General features: G+C 42.8%; 1 protein-coding gene across 2 annotated transcripts in view; it reads right to left on the bottom strand.

Moving 5' to 3' along the window:
* CDH4 (cadherin 4) overlaps positions 1–17,117 on the bottom strand; it is a 400,908-nt gene that overhangs the window by 24,735 nt on the left and 359,056 nt on the right. For both annotated transcript variants that reach the window (XM_015881672.2, XM_085519661.1), the window contains exon 8: positions 12,299–12,436. In XM_015881672.2, the coding sequence (XP_015737158.2) occupies positions 12,299–12,436 (138 nt within the window). The remainder of the gene's footprint in view (positions 1–12,298; positions 12,437–17,117) is intronic.

The following is a 17,117-nucleotide window of genomic DNA, read 5'->3' as shown; positions in this document are numbered from 1 at the left end:
CTGTGAGGCCCAGCTGTCACAGAGCTTGTTCTAAAACCAAGTTGCTTGGGCTGCAGGCATGGCTCGCTGTGGGCCATCCAGCTTCATCCAGCCAAGTGCATGCACTTGGCTCAACAACTTGGGAAGGATCTGCCTCCATGGTTGGCAGTTTGTGACACTGAAATACCCCCACACCTGTAGAGGAGCTCTCAGAGCTGCAGGTAAGGCTTTGGGCTATATCCCCTTCTTCCACAAGCAGCAGATGAAAACCCTCTCATTTCAGCATCACTGCCTTGAGGAAGGAATGTAGAGGTCTGGCTTTCAGCTCAGTTCGAAGACTCTTAGAGTACTCACCAGGAGTTCAGATACATGTAACAGTAAAAGGGTATTAAAAACCCAAGAAGTTTACATGCGTGACAATGAGCACTAATTTTTGTCGTGATCAGATGCTACATTCCTGTGCTGGTCTGAAAAGATGCCATAGAAATGATGCCACAAGATACTGCTCTGCTGCAGGTAGCCTTTCCCAGATAAATATGTCTTATGAAACGAGGCTCAGAGTTGGCATAGAAATTCAGATATTTTATAAAAATACATTACAACACAAAGGAGCTTTTTACAACGTTCTTATGAAAGGTTTAAAAAGAGATTAAAATTAAGTCCTTGGAACGGTATATAGCCTTGTCAAGGAAAAAAAAAAATCTACATTAACCCCGTGTAGGAAAGTTGTACTTTATCTCTATTTCAAAGGCTATAAAGAACCACTTTAATCAACCTACTTGACTTTGGGGACTTGCACGTCTCACTGAAACTCATGAAATCTGGCATAGTGTGGTTTCCAGAACACAAAAGCCTTTAATCTGTAACCCAGCACTCTTGTACATTCAAATCCTGATACTATCTCCTTGTTAGGAAGAAAAATTGTGAATTTATCCAAAACGGGATCTTATCTCATCTAAATGGTGAGGCCTTTGCAACAGTGACCTTTAACAACTGTTACACTCAACAATACAAGATTTTATCATCTCAGGAGCCAATGGAAACAGTATATGTTAAAAGTCCCATCTGATACATGGCCTTTTATTTTCAAGTTTTAGACACGAACAATTTGAACATTTCATTTGCTCTCTTGTCTAACACACCTTGGTTTCTTACCTGCAGAATGAGCAGCAGGGAAAGGTAGCTCATACCTTTCAGCAGACTGCTTGATTGTCAGGTGCAATTAGTAACGCTATCTTTAAGAAAGAAGGCATAGGTTTTAAAACTGCTGGAGGTGCCTACAAAAGCTTCATTCTTAAAAAAAAAACTCCAAAAAAAACCCCAAACCCCTTTATATATATATATATATATATGCATTTATATAATGGAACATTTTTGCACAGATACATCAGTGCTTTATAGCAGCTGACAGCTCTGTGCTTCCCTTTAGCTGTAGCAATACAGGTATCCCAGCCCTTGGGTTGGGGCAGATCCTGAGAGCATCACAAATTGCTGTGACCCATTAGGTCAGCCCAGATCAGTGTTTCAGCCCCAGCAGCATGCTGCAGTGTAGCCCTGTGATACTCATTGGAGAGGGAAAAGCTTGAGGAGGGGATGCTGGCAGTGATCCCTGTGCGTGGTGGGCACCATGCAGGGATGAGCTGCACCACCTGCACCTCTGTTTGCTGAGCTCTGCACTGTGTTGGCCTCAGCTGAAGGAGCTGCTCATATTTCTCCAACTGCAGGCCAACAAGAGCAGCCAGAGCTCAGTCCTTGGTGCTCACAGGGAGGCAGACAGAGATGTGCGCTTCTGAAGAGACATTATGGTCATTTGTATCTGCATTTTCTGCCTGTGTAAACACTATAAATAATGCACTTCTTTAAAAGCAGGTGGCATTAATTCATCTGTTGGAATGTCAGACCTCATACTTCTTTCTCTTTCTTCAAAGTCCAAAGTAGAAAATAACTGCAGTGTTTCAAACACAACCTCGAAAATGTATTTTTCCCAATTTACACGTAAGCCAAGCTGACAAAAATGATGCGACAGCACCCAGCTCCTAAGTGAGCAAAATGGACTTCAAGGGTCTGACTCTGTATTTCTTGGTGAAGTGTGTATAGAAGAGAATGTTTCCACTCAGGCCCCTGTAATAAAGTTTCATACTAAAGGGCCTTAAGCTGATAAATCTGGTTTAGGGTTTCCTTAATAACCGCCCATTTCACATAATGAGATTTTAATTATTATTATTTCATGTTTTAAGGCATATAAAAGCTGCTCGTGTGCTTCTGGGAACCAAAGATGGTTACTTGGGGAAGTGAGAACTTTAAGAGTATTTCAGAAACTGAATTTTTATGCAGGCCATAATCCTAGTATTGAGATTTGACCTGAGTTTCCCATGTAGCCCCTGTCTGCATGCTGACTTCTGCCCAAACCTGCTCTGCATTGCAATTGAAATCTCTGTTGTTTCTAGATGAGACTCAGAATTAACACACTGAGGGATTTCCTTACTTTTTAATGACTACCATTGAGCTCTGCTATCAGGTGCTGGAAAACCCACGAGGTCTGGTCAGAAAACAAGCAAGCAGAGGAAACCTGTGTTCCCAAGCTTGGGACCTGGTGGAGTCACTGCAACCTGGCAGGAGCAATAGAAATATGCACGTCTTCCTGCTTAGAGCAATTCAGAGCACAGAGTGATGACTAAATTAAGTGCTGTGTGATTCATCAGACTTACCATGAGGAAGAGAAGGGAGCTGGATTTTGTTCAGTATGGAAAAGACAAAGCGCACATAGCAGAGAAAAGGAATGCAGTGAGAGAGGGGAGGATATCAGGCTGAAGAAAAGAGGGGGCCTGAATATACTTGGACACCTAGGAAGGAAAACATTACTTCTTCCCTGTTATTTTACTGGCAATTCAAGCAAGCTCCTGCACAAAGCTGAAGGCTTTGAAAAACTCTCCGATGCACAGAAATTATGTGAAAGATCTCAAACTTCCTCCCTGTTGTTAATTCTGTCTGCAGTCTGTGTTCTGACCCTTCCCTCTGCAGCTGGGAGGTGTTAAGGCATCCTGGGCACTTAGAAATGTCTGATAAGAGAAAACTCACAGCACTGCCAAATCCTTTGCTAAATCTCTCTCTCTCCTCCTCTTTTTTTCCCCAGTATGTCACTAAAGATTTCATAACCAAAATGTGCTTAACGAAATTCCAGATATATATCCTCTTAAAATGACAACGCTTGGAAGCAACTGTTTTTAAGGCAACAGAATATTGATGAATTAAAAACCTGCAGACCTGAAGGAGGTGGCCAACTTCAGAAGGGGATTTAACTCAGTTCCTCGCAATAACAGAGTCACAAAATGTATTTAAATTTCTCAGGCTTGCATCAGTTCCTGAGACGCTGTGTACTTTCAAGGTAATGACATAATCCACTGCAAAGGGGTATGTGCTGGGACACCTGGCAGAGAGGTGAGATGTGCCTGCAGGGCTGTGCCCCAATACCAGCTCTGTGCTGGGAGAAGAACTGGGACACTGGGATCAAACCTTCAAATACAGTATTAAGCACTGCCACAGTGCTGATGACGGGCACACACACGTGTCACTCATCCCATATCGGTATCAATGCAATGAGACAGGAGAGTGCAGCGCACCACAGGTGAGCAGAGGTTGGGTTATGTGATATGTGCTGTGATTCCTGGAGTTGCTCACTGCTGTGCACGGTGCTGGGGGAGCAGCCTCCAGGTGCTACAGGAGCACTAATTGGCTGCGATTGTGCTCTCATACAGAGAGCAGAGGTGGCATTATTCTTGATTTTACACCAAGCAATACACGTGTCCAATCTGAGAGAGACCAATAGAGCATCATTTTTTTCTTTTTTAATATTTTTTTGGTTTTTTTTGTGTGTGTGACAGAAAATTGAAATCTGTAATGAAACTATCGCTCCCATTTTTTTAACTCACTGATCTTTGGCAATTTAAACTCCAAGGCCTGAAAAATTCATTACTACTAACTTCCATCAAGGGTGTTCCTGAAACCAAAATTACTTAATCAACTCAATTTAGCTTCTTGTGTAGACCTAATTCAGAAAAACTTTATCTTCTTGAATTGTTATTGCAATTAATTTCCACCCCCCACCCTTCTTCTTCTACAGCAGACGACATTTCAGTAATTAGATATTTTATAAAAATGAGTTATTCATTCAGGGTAGCTTCACTTTTATATTTGATTAATCATATTACCACCGAGGTCTGGAGTTTGTCTCGAAGGAAAGTTTAATGACCTCATTTTAATCCTTCTTTTAACCACCAGGCAGGTATCAATGAAGAGAAATAAAATTATCTTCTTTTTTTCCTTTCCTTTCTCATTTTTTTTCCCCTCCCAATCTTAAGATTATGTTTGATGGCTTTTTTTTTTTTTTCCTTGTGTGACTGACCCATTTACAAGGAAGACTCTATCAGATTCCAATTAGATTTAGGACAGAATCAGGCTAAACAGAGCCTTGAACTACGCCTTAAGAACTAAATGCTCAGTGTAATGGAGAGGAACTGGAACAGCTTCTCCAAATGGCAGTTGGTTTAAAGTACAGTAGATGATTAATTTGGTGATAATTTGAAAATGAATGCACTGAAAGGATATAAACAAAACAAAAGCCACTGTAAGTTGAGGTTTTGATTAATGGAGGCTATTAGTAAGATAATTCTATCAAGGAAACCACATTCCTTTAATAAATGCATATATACACACATACAGTGTAATGGAGTAATTCACATAACCTCAATTTATCTGGGAGTAGGATTTGGGTTTTATTGATGTCTGTATTATATCAGTATCTATCTGTGCTTCATCTCCACCTACATGTGTATTTATTTTTGTGTATCTGTATAAACACATCTTTGCATCTCCCTTTCCATCTCATAGAATACTCTAAGCAGTCTTGGAGGTATTTCATCCCTCCTGCCTTATACTACCCTGATGAAACCACAGAAGAGGCTGATGCTCTAGTCAAGAAGCATGGTGAATTACTGTTTCATTTAACTCATTTTAGATGAAAGAGGTAGTAATAAAGAGTAGAAGCTGAGTATCTACAAGGGAGTACCACGCATGGCTTGTTTTCCACGGTATGACATTCGATGGGCCACTGGGCACCTCCAGATGTTGTACTGAGAAGAACACAGGCACCACCAGCACCCTGCCCTCAGCTCCTGGCATCCCTAGACACAGTACAGGCTCTCATCCCCAGGTTCCATGTGTGCAGAAATCTGACCATGGATGAGGGATTGAAGTCCCACCAGAACAAACTACCCAGTTTCCTCAAACCACCCAAAGAATATGCACCAAGCTGTAAAACCTGCAACCTGGAGGGAGGCTCCCCCTCAACACATTTCCTGGGCACCGTGGGGACCCCAGGTCACTGCATTTCAGAGGGCAGCTCATGACAGCAATGATCTCCATCACAGCGTAATTACCTCCCTGACCAAGGCCAGCCTGCATGTCCACAGCAGAAAAACATCTCAGCGTTTGCATGGTGAGCTGTGGGCAAAGCTGAGATGAGATGGGAAGAAAGAACAATTCTTGTGCTGCTGCTGTCCTCGTTTTCTACTGTTAGCTCTTGTCCCTACATCCATATTCTAATTCATTGCTTATGACAATAAACAGTGGCTTTCATCAGGACTTGCAATGTAATAAGAAGCAGAAAGCCCATTCCAAAGTATTAGCACTGAATTTTTACTTAGGAAAACTGAACTCATTTGTAGTTTTTAGACTTCACCGAGTACACATTTAATTGAAACGCACACAGAATTAGGTAGATGCTCATGTACCCAAATGCTGCTGGGCATATTGGATTCACTTGAATATAATAACTTATTTCAGTTAGAAGATGACAGTTCTATAACAGCCCGAGCTTTACTGTGTAGTTCGGCTGAGCTTTGTTTTGATTGGAAAATAGCAAGCAAACGCAGTCACTGGGGATTTTCCATGAAAGCACAATTGATTTTTAACAATAAATCCTGTCTGCAGGACTGCACTGAACTCCTGGGTTTGTTTTTAAGCTGTAAAACAACATGGCCCTGTAAAATTTCCTTACCACACTATTAGGTCTTTCCCCTTGCCAGCTCTGACCTGCACTGTTCACCTTGATTTCTGGCTCCCGAGACAACTGCCTCTAAATTATGCCATGGGCATTTTGATGATTTTAAAGTACTGTGGCATGCAGGCTCACCTACATTCAAATGTCGCTGTAGACTTTCTGAATGGCACAGGTGTAAAGCTGGGCACCGTGCAAGCCAAAAGGGCAGAGGCACCAAGTTCCTAAGCAAGGACATAGAGTGTGTGGTGCTTGTGGTTGAAGTCTAGGTCTCTTCCACATCCAAACATGTGCCCAAACCATGGGAGGCAATTGGCTACCCGTGCCTGCTGGTTTTCCCAGCATCATCTGTAAGGTGTCTGTTTAGGACAGTGCTGCATAAGTATCGCAATCTATTTTTCTGTCTGTGGGAAAGTGCAGGAATCCCTTTCCTGCTGGATTCTCCCTTCAATGCAGAAGATTAATTAGCAAGAGACCAGCATGCACGTAGAAGTGATTTTGCACACTGCTCATGTCCTGAACACTTCCTGGTGCATCCGCCTATAAATGTACTTAGGAAACCCCAAACCACTTACAGACTTACTTGGCTTCCTGTTTTGGTTTCCTGTGGCCATTAAAGATAATTTCTCCAAATTAGGCCTATTTACATTTTTTGCATCATAGTCATTTGAAAAATCAGTATTTTTCAGCTGGAATGAAAAGCTGAGGGTTTTCTCTGGCACTTGTTATATTTCTGAAATCCCTGCCAAAGGCAGAGCTCAGAGCAGGGAGCTGAACCTCAGGGAAAACATTTGTGCAAGTCTTTGCCACTCACAAACAAGTCACCACTATTTCACAGCTCAAGTTAGCAACGTCTGCTGGACACTGGACAGTGTTGCTCTTTCACTGATTGATGCACAGCTGTATTTTCAGTGTTAACATGAGCACCAATGCACATGAAGGAATAGAATATTGACTTGCACTTGTTTGCTTTTCAGGAGTTTTGGAAAGTTTGCAGAGTGGGGGGACTCTTGTTCGAGACATCAGGATGACAACATACAGCTCTGGTAAAAGAATGGAATCTGAGCAGAGCCTGAATGCAGCAGTCATTGAGATAACCACTGGAATGGAAGGCTGTAGTTCAAAAAGGGGCTTGAGATTGGCTGGTTTAGCTTCACAAAATGGTACATCAGGGTGGAGATGAGTGAAAATGGAGTGGAAACATCAAGATGGGAGAAGGAAGAACTATTCATGGTAAAGCACACCTGCAAAGCACTGAGAACCTGCTTCAAATTTCAAATCACTTTCTGGAGTGGGTTCATGAGCATTTTCCACAGGGCTCCAAGGAGCCAAAACACCTGCAGAGACAAAGGTCAGCAATTCTTGGCAGTGCAGTGCCAAAACCACAACTCCTTTAGCCTGGGATTCTGCCTGTGTCATTTTGCCCACAATGTACCAAGCTTATTGCTGACAGATCTCACCCAGGCTGAGCCAGGCTCTGAGATCTGTGCTAGTAATTAAACAGCCCACTTAAAAACTACCAACTACTGCTGCTTCTCCTGATGCACTCACAAGTGCTTGTTCCTCCACTGATTAGCCAAATCCACTTTGCAAACAGATTAACCTCAGCCAGCAACACATCCCCTTCTGCTAGCAGACAAGCCTTCTTGGCTCTTCTGCTTTCACAGCCAGCTCTGGCCCTTCCCAGCCCACAGGGCTCAGCACTGCTGGACACTCTGCTCCTAAACCTTCAGAGCTGTTCCCAACAGGAGATGAGCCTGAGAGGTGGAGGGGAAGCAGAGGCAGTTCTGGAGTCAACACTTTAAAATATGCTCCACTGGGTTCAGCCTCGGAACAGGAGATTCTCAAAGCTGTGCCAAAGGGCAAATTTTAAAGTAGCTTTAAATAAGACCTCCTAAGGCTCAGGAGCTTAAAGAACTTGAATAGCCCAGTTTCTTTTTCTTTTTTTATTCCCCTCCTTTTTTTTTTCCTTTTATTTTTTCCCCCTCTTTTTAAAAAGGAGGGGTTGATTGCCAGCCAGGTTTTCCCCCAAATCCACAAGCTCAACTAATTACAAGCACTTCAAGCCCTGTGAAATAATATTTCCCTTACACGGGCCACTATAAAAACAAGTTTTGCACAGTAGGCAAATTTAAAATAACTTTTAATTAACATTTAAGACACAGAAGTCTGATCATGCAAATTCATCTGCGTCTCCTCTCTGTGCCTGATTGTTCTTGATTGAATATGATAAAAATAGACTTTGTAAGAGTCAAGTGTAGGCATGGGTTTCTTTTACTTCTCCTCCCCTCTGATTATGCATTTCCTTAGATTAAGTGGAAACCCTTGGATGGAGATTATCAGTACAGTGGGTCAGGCTGGAAAGGGCATCCAGCTTGACAGAAGCATTAAAGGCATTCCTTCCGTGAGCCAAAAAATGCCTCCAACTTGTGTAAAATCTCACCTGAGAGTATCCAGCACTGTTCTGTCTCAGCTGACGCTTAATCTTTGGAACACCAGCACTAATTTCAGTGTGCCTTCTCTGTATCTGAGGTGAACATCTGCCCAGGGGCTCCGTCACAGATCTATACTAATGTGGAAAAAACACAACTTGCCTGCACACAGGAGATAAATATTCGAAGGGTGGCAGAGGAACTTCCACACCATTATGAAGTGTCAGAGAACACAACCCTGCTATGAGCAGCAGGACACTGCATAATGGATGGCACACTGTTACTGTTAGTAGCAGGCATCTTGTAGCAGGTGGAGCAAGTTCCCCAGTGAAACTTCCTACAAGGTCTTGATGCAATGCAAAGTCCAGCTAAAACATCACTGTGTCATGCCAGCTGATGATTAGGCAGGTGCAAACCCACCAAGAATGCCACAAGAATGAATTAGCACATCTAATCACTCCAAATGGAAAACCTGAGCATGGTAGACAAAGCTTTTCCAGAAGCATTCCAGAACTCATAGGGGCAGGCTGGTCTGTCATATTGCAGAGAACTCCTACTGCTGCTTTGTGGCAGAGGGAAGAATCAAATCCCTCCAGTTATTCTTGCAAACAGCAATGTCACATGAAGAACACAACACAAAGAGCCGGCTGCTGAAGTCCCTTAGCTAGCCAGAAGAGCATTCCCTGGGTCACAGACATGCACTAAATCATTAAAATTGTCCAAAATAGCTGTCTATGATGTTTACAGCATCATAGGATACTCCACTCTTCTGGAATAGAACTGACTGCTTACCACTCTGAGGCAGTATCTCTTGAGATCCCTTCCCAGCTAGCTACTCTCTGATGCTTCTCAGCATGGCCAAATAGCATTGCAGATTGAGGATTCATTCAGCCTCATAAAAACCAGGGCTGGAAAGGACTTGGGGAGGTCACTTCATCCTTGCTATGTCCCAGAAAGGGGCCGCAGTTTGATGCTGGTAGTCCTAGCCATGCTGACCAGAGCTGGCCATGACTCTGCTGATGGAGCAGCTGGGCTCAGCATTAGTAGCACATTTCAGTTCAGAAGTATTTCCCTAAGAGATTCTGATTTTTTCCTCACCTTCTGACTTCAAAATCCTTCATATGAGAATGCAGAGATTCTTCTTCACCTTTTACTGTGTGGGATCTTCCCCTAGCCATTCAGCTGACGTAGTAAAGGATGTGAAAAACACATTGATCCGCTTTCACATAATCAAACATCCATTTTGGAGTTTTAACCATGTATCTTCAATATGTACTTTTAAGGATCTTCTGTGTGATCCTTCTGCTTCTTCATTTCTCCTCCAGCACTGCACTGTGACCACAGCCCACCTGGCTTTCAGATGGCCCTAAACCAAAACATCTGGGTAGCCCATGCCCTCCTTGTGCCTGGACTTCCACCACAGCCCCAACCCACACTGTGCCCAATTACTGCCATGATCCCAGTTTCCTGACCATCACAGGGGCTGTATTTTCCTCTCCTGTCCCGTTGTTGAGTTTTACACAGCAACATTAATTCCTGCTGCTGAATACATGAGCTGTGACACCAGCATGTTGCAGTCCTCCTTATCCAGAAATGATTAAGACCAACCTCCCCCCCCACCAGCTGAATAACAGGTAATTAAGGATCTCTACAGGGCTGGCCTTTCTGTGCTTCAGGACTGAGCACAGTCACTCCAGTTCCTTTCAGCTGGCAACTTCCCAAGGGCAAACCACTATTTCAGCTATTCCATCATTTCAGTACAGGAGTATTCTAAATAAAATACACCATATATTTCCAAACAGTCTCCAGTCTTAAAGGAGACCATGGGTTTTCTTACCCTCTGAGAGCTGTAGATTTCCTGGAGAGAGATTTTTGCCCCTTTTTTAAGAGATGTTAAAAAGCAGACCAGACTATCTGAAGACTGAGAGGAGATTCAGCTTCATTTTAAGGAGACTGATTAGCCCAGTGCCGCTCTCTGTTGCAGTCAGGGAAAAAACCATATTGTGCTTCCATACTCCTGTGAAATTCATCCTGGCCTGAAATTCAACCACAGCCTGATGGGGTGAAGCCCTGCAGAAGGCACTACAAGAGACTTCACCCCCTATCTTTCTTCTGGAGCCAAGACCAGGCAACTTGGGTCATCTGGAACAACCTGTGCTTAAACGATGCGGCCACTAGATGTCATTCCTTTTTCACTCAAATGAAGGTTAAAGAGCTGTTCATTTGGTAGAATAACCTTGCCAAACATTAGAAAGCTGGGGCACATGTATGGTTATACTGAAAGTTCCATTGCCCGGGAGCTGCCAAACTCTGTAAGACAACCCCAAAAGCCTTCCCAGGGAAAACAATTCCATGCTGGCAGGAGAAAGGAACACGTGGCCCAGGCTTTGCAGCACATTTTTGTGGCTCTCCACAACCATATGTATCATATGTAAGGAGATATTTAATGACAGCTTTACACTACAAAGCTCAGTATGTTCACTATGATGGATAGGAAGCACATGTGCTGTTGTAAAACCAAAGCTCTACCGGCTGGAACAGCAACACAAGCTGTAGGCTGATGGCCCATTTCTGACTCAGGAGAAACCTCGTGCTGCCCTTTTACTGAGAATCCACCACACAGTCACTTCCACTGCCTGGGAGATGAGCACACTGTGCCCAAGAGCTCAGGGCACAGAATGACAGGACTGTAGGGGCTGGATGGGACTGCTGGGGTCCCTATGGTGAGATGAAGGCAGGATCCCACCTGGGCCCATGGTGCCACTGATTGGGCTTTGCACAACTCCCTGTGGTTCTGCTGCATATTCACAGCCTATAAGTGTGTAACTAAAGGGAAACTCTGGCACCACATGAATAAACACTTGAACGTCCTTAAGGCGGAATGAAAATTCAGAGTATAAATAATAAACACATTCCTGAAAGAACATTCAGTGACATGAGCACAATGCAGTTTTGACTCACTGTATTCTCAGTGATCTGGTATCAGTTCTAGACAAATCATTTGCTCCTCCTGGTTTACAATGATATGAATACAGACAGTGGCTACACAGTGTTTTCTCCTTTATTACCGTGTAGATCTCTACACTATCTCTATAGTCCTTAGTGGTTATTATGCATGTTTTGAATGTTCTACCTCCACGGATTATGAAGGCTGGAAAGAACAAGACTGCATTATGTCTCCCGTCTTTTCACTTTTATCTTAATCAGCTCTAATTTGTCATTTGCAATCTCTTTATTTTTCCTCTTTCTCCTGAGTAATAAAGACTTGGAGCACATGAGAATGGAATAGAGAAATACTGTACTAATAGAAGTAACATCTTAAACTGATTAAAAGCAGACATAGTGAAATATGTCTACACGCTTAACTGCCGGCACACACAAATACATCTGCTAAAGCTATCAGTATAATACAAATTTCCTGGATAACTGTTACCATTTAGAGTATTTACTACTACTTTGAAATTGTATCCAGGCTACTAAACCCCAAATATCTCACTGCTCCAGATTTCACTCATAAGTAATAACAACTCTGAGATGTCTACAGCCAATTGCTGTGAAACAACTGTATCCTCTTTGGGGCAATCAGACATCGTCTGTTTGCTACATTATTTTAGCTCCTCTACTACCTCACTGAAATAGTTTTGCTACCTCACAGATCATTTGCTATTTCCATTTTCCCCACTTTTTGCCTTCCCAGCCCCCTTTAGAAGTCTTTGTTCTACAGACTGATCAAGTTTGTCCTATCTACCAAACCAGCAAAGACAGCTGACTGGCACAAACATCCCTGAACCATAGCCAGGCTGTGTCTGGGTGCTGCTGCATTGCTACTTACAGTGCTGGTCGTGAATTCAGGGGGGTTGTCATTCACATCTGTCACTGAAATGATTGCAGTTGCCGTGTTTGAGAGACCATAGTTAAGATTTCCTTCCATATCTGTGGCTTGAACGATGACTATATACTGCTGGACTTTCTGGAGAGAAGAAAAAAACAACAGATAAGAATTAAGAAAGGCATCTTGTAAAACGCCTTGGTTTATTTTCCATACATAAGTTCAATCCTAAGGCTGACTACTAAGTTCAGTCGGACTTCAAATGCTAGTCAGAAAACGTAACATTTTCCATTGCACTTTAGAAACGGGTGCAGCATAGATTGGTGGTTATTATCTGTTTTATAGGAAAATAAAAGACCATATAGACAGAAATCCTTGACTGAGACAGACATTTTGGTTGATTTTTAAACATTTTAAGCAACGTTAATTGGTGTCTTCTGGAAAAAAGCAGAAACTTGGCTGATGTTTTTTTTTTCCCCATTGAAAACATCACCAAACACATTAATAATCCCCAAACTGACAGCAGCATTGCCTCGTGGCACTCCAACTGGTGCTGCTCACACAGTTCAATGCCTTTTGACACTTAGAATATCTTCCTTGCTCCAATTTGTAACAAAAATCTTTGTTAAAAATTCTCAATTACTCTGAAGAACAAAAAAAATATCACAGAACAAACCATCTTGCCAAGCTACCCACATGATGCTCACGGCAGATAGAGCACTTAATCACAGAATCATTGGGGTTGGAACAGACCGTCAAGATCACCCAGCCCAAGCATTAGCCTGACCGACTGTAATACTATAATGGGATGATGATAGCAGGGTGGCAAGGTCTTTGGCTACAGCAAATGAGAATGAGACCAAATGCAGCAGACACAAGAGCAAAAACGAAGGAAAAGAGCTGCTAACCTTTGGAAGGCCTCAGGTATGCAGGGATCACCAGCAAGAGAAGCCCTCACCTCCACTGCCAACCCTTAAATGAGGTCTGGGAGGGGGTGAATTCTGGCTCCAGCCCTTCCAGTCATTTGGGTGCATTGCATGCACCTGAGCTCCCCTGGGTTGGCCCTGCCTTCCCATCAGGTGCTCCATCACTGCTTCAAGCTGTGTCTTAGCATTTTCACTACAGTGGTTGAGTCCCACCACTAACCACGATCCTCAATGCCACATCTCTTAAATACCCCCAAAGATGGGGGAATAACCTCCTGCTCCCATGTGAGCTGGGACATGGGGACCAAGTGGTTCTGGTAGAGCAATGGAGAGCCTGGAGGGTGTGGATGTGGAATCACAGTGTTACACTAGAAAAGCTTTGTGCAAAGCCAAGTGGAGGGACTCTAATGGGGGGAGAGAGCCGCCCAGAGTGGCTGCGTGCTGGATGGCTGCCTGCTGCTGGAGTCCAGCTCTGCTACTCGAGGGCTGCCCTTTTCCTTCGCTGATGTTACTGCTTGTGCAAAATGTCAGATGCTTTTTGAAATTTCACATGGTAAAAATTAGGTCAGTAAGGTCTGCTTACTCCAGTATCAACATTCACGAGCTGCTGTAACTGCTTTAATTCTGTAATTCTTCTGAGTTGCTAAAATAACAGGAATCTGAATTGTAGCTTTATCATGATTCCAGCACTTTTAATTGACAGATGTTAATCTGCTAAACTGACAAGACATCACACATGGGAATTCATCAGCACCTTACAGATGGAATATTTTATGGAAATGCACCTTCATTATTTCATGCTACCCATAATAAAACATGAAGGAGAAACTCCAGCCCTTGTATTTTCCTCATGCAAACGTTGCCATTCATTACTCCATTTGCAAAGCACTGGTAACTGTAAGGCTGAAATGTCCTACAAATGAATCTGTCTTAATCTCAGATTTACAATCAAGCTTTTTTTTTTATTTAAATGAATGCTGTTCACTAGCATTGCAGCACAGTGTTAATAAAACATCCAGAACAAATTCAGAATGCCACATTAAAGAAACCTATAAGAGATACTGCATCCATCAAGAGAATGCAAAGCCAAAAATGAAGACGCCCAGAACTGAGTAAGGTACAAATGCAGCAGCCCCCAGAAGGTGACTTATATGGATGGGGAGAGGGAAGGACAGCACTGGATGGATGCAGTGGGGACCCAGCCAGAGGCCGACTGCTGCAAGCTTCACCAGAGCTGCACTCATTTCTGTCAGCTGAAGACACGACTGTTGTGTTTGGAGCAGAAAAGTGATCGGACCTGGAGAAAGATGTTGGCTGGCGTGTGAGGTTGTGTCAAACATGAAAACATGTAACTGAAAGTAGGCTGAGATTTGTCAGCCCTTGAGGCACTCAGTTGCCATCCATACCCATTTGCATCTGGTGTGGGCAGGTAAGGGTGGCACACTCGAGCACCTAGTTTAAATTTATAACTAATTCAATCTTCAGTGAGATTGGTCCCTGCAGATAAGAAATCTCTGATTTTTTTGCTTTGTTTTGTTTTTCTGTAGCTAACCTTTTTGCTTTTGTGCATTAAGCTGATTTTATTGAACTATTCAATCAATTTCAATTCCAACATGTCTTTCCAATTTGTCACCACATCTCCAGGGGCATCTCAGTTTGTTGCTCTACTGTTAGTATTATTGTTGTGACTATTAAAAAAATAGGCAGTCTCATGCCCCCTAGCATACGAGACATTTTCTTGATGGGGTTTTGATCACACAGAATAATTCTGATCTTCTCTTCCTTCACAGAAGTGACATTTTAAATAAAACAGGATAAAAAAATACAGCATGGGAGTTTCACCAAATGGCCTTAACCCAGAGAAGTGAAACAGTTTCTTTATGCTTGCTCTGATGGTGATGCTGTGGAACCAAAGATATGAGGATCTGCCCTCTAGGGGTAGACTAAAAACCCAGCCCACTGAAGTCACTGGAAGGCCCAGTGGCTGGTATTTTTAATAAATCTAGCAAATCTTCATGCTAGAGGAAAGTAAATGTGCTACTTCTACATAAATCAAGGGGAAAAAAAATAGCTGATCTTGATAAGTGTGGAGCTTTTAGTCTGACCTAAAAACTAAGAAGAGCTTCTGAAGGAAAAATTATGAAGGAAAGAATAATTTAAGCAATTGCAGCAGATCTAATCTGTCTGCTCTCTTGTCAATCATCTGATACAGTTCTACAAAGAAATACATCAGCTAAATTTCAGAGGTTGGGAATCAGCTGTATGATTTGTTAAGGTGGTTAAAGGGCTTGGTTCAAAAGTTAGGAGTGCCTTGTACATGGAGAGGGAACAGTGAAACAAGAAGAGATTTAACAGTGCTAAACAGAGCAGCAAGGGACCAAAAATCTGCGGGTGGCTGGTTGAAGGGACATGAGCAAGGAGGATGGGCCCATGTTCTGAACCCTCGTTGTGGAGCAGGACAAATGCCATCGGCACATGCACTGTGTGCAGTGTAGACCATGCAGATACAGCAATATTCACTCCTTGGTCCAAGCTCTGAGGGCTCATCTGGATGCTGTGCATAATTGAGGTCACTTGTATGAGCAGCCTGGACTTGACCAGGTGCCGGGAGTGAAGAGCCCATCACCGGAGAAGAGCCCAGAAAATCCTGGTTTGTTTGGTCTAGCAAATGAAGGCTGCTAGCAGATATGATTGCTGTCTATAAATACCTCAGGAGGATAAACACCGCGAAGGCAAAAGAGCAATTTAAACTAAAGGACAATGTTGACACAAGAACAAATGGGTGTAAGCTGGCTATGAATAAATTTAGGCTGGAAATTAGTAGGTCCTTCACCGCTAAAGCTGTGGGATGCTGGAGCAACCCATCTAACACAAGGTCTGGGGAGAAAAAAATGTTCAAAAGAGTATATTAAATCAGGAGTAAAGCCTTTTGGGTCTGGGTAGAAATTACGACAAATTGAGCTAAAGCAGAAACTGATTCTCTCTGTATTCTCTATGTTCAAACGACTTTTGAAGATAAAAAGTCCACCAAACTCCACCCCTTTCACAAGGTTTTCGTACGATGATGGTGTCAGACTTCACGCTGATCTGTATTACCAGACCAGCACTTACACAGGCACGGTGTAAGAGATGCCCCCTCCAAGTGCAGCTTTGCTCTGGCTCTGCCCATTGGGGTGTCAGACGGCCCCACAGATGCTGCCTCACACCCAGGGTGCACACACAGCACTTCTGAGACAGGCTTTGAACAAATCATATTCAAAGAAGGACGTTTAAAGAGCAAAATAGCTTTAAAATGAAATGGTAGCAACAAAGTGCAATCTGTGAACCCAACTTTCACATGTGTGTGCCCAATAATTTTAGGAATACGGCTGCTCCTGGATTACTCATGTAATTAATATAAATCATACACGTGCTGGGTAACAGTGGATGCCAAAGTCCAGAAATGTGGTAATTATGTGATTAAATTAATCTTCATTATGGACAAAGGGTTTGCAAAATTAGGACCTGCATTTTCAAAGCTCTGTACAAATATTGTCCAATTAATTACCACTTCCTGCTAAATGTATGACTCATTAAATTTAGCATCCTGTCTAAAGCAAAGAAGGTTACCAGTATGTTACAGTGGGATTTATTGAGAAGGAATCTATTGGTGAAAGAGATAGAAAATCTGAAGTTGGAAAAAAAGTCCTATTTCCTCTCATGGCTGTCCTTACCTCTTCCTTATACACTTTTCCATCTCCCCTGCCTGTTGCAATGCCAATGAGAGGAACATGTGATATTCCTCTGGCTTCCTTTCTAAATCATTTCTTCATGTGCCGGTGAAATTTTGATGTTCACTTCTTTGGTATACGACAGTAGCTCGTGAACACAGTAATAAATACTGCAGCACAACTGGG

The sequence above is a fragment of the Coturnix japonica genome, chromosome 19, assembly GCF_054131305.1.
Source record: "Coturnix japonica strain WE chromosome 19, WE-NBRP24, whole genome shotgun sequence".
NCBI lineage: Eukaryota > Metazoa > Chordata > Aves > Galliformes > Phasianidae > Coturnix > Coturnix japonica.
This window is presented reverse-complemented; position numbering and strand designations above follow the sequence as displayed.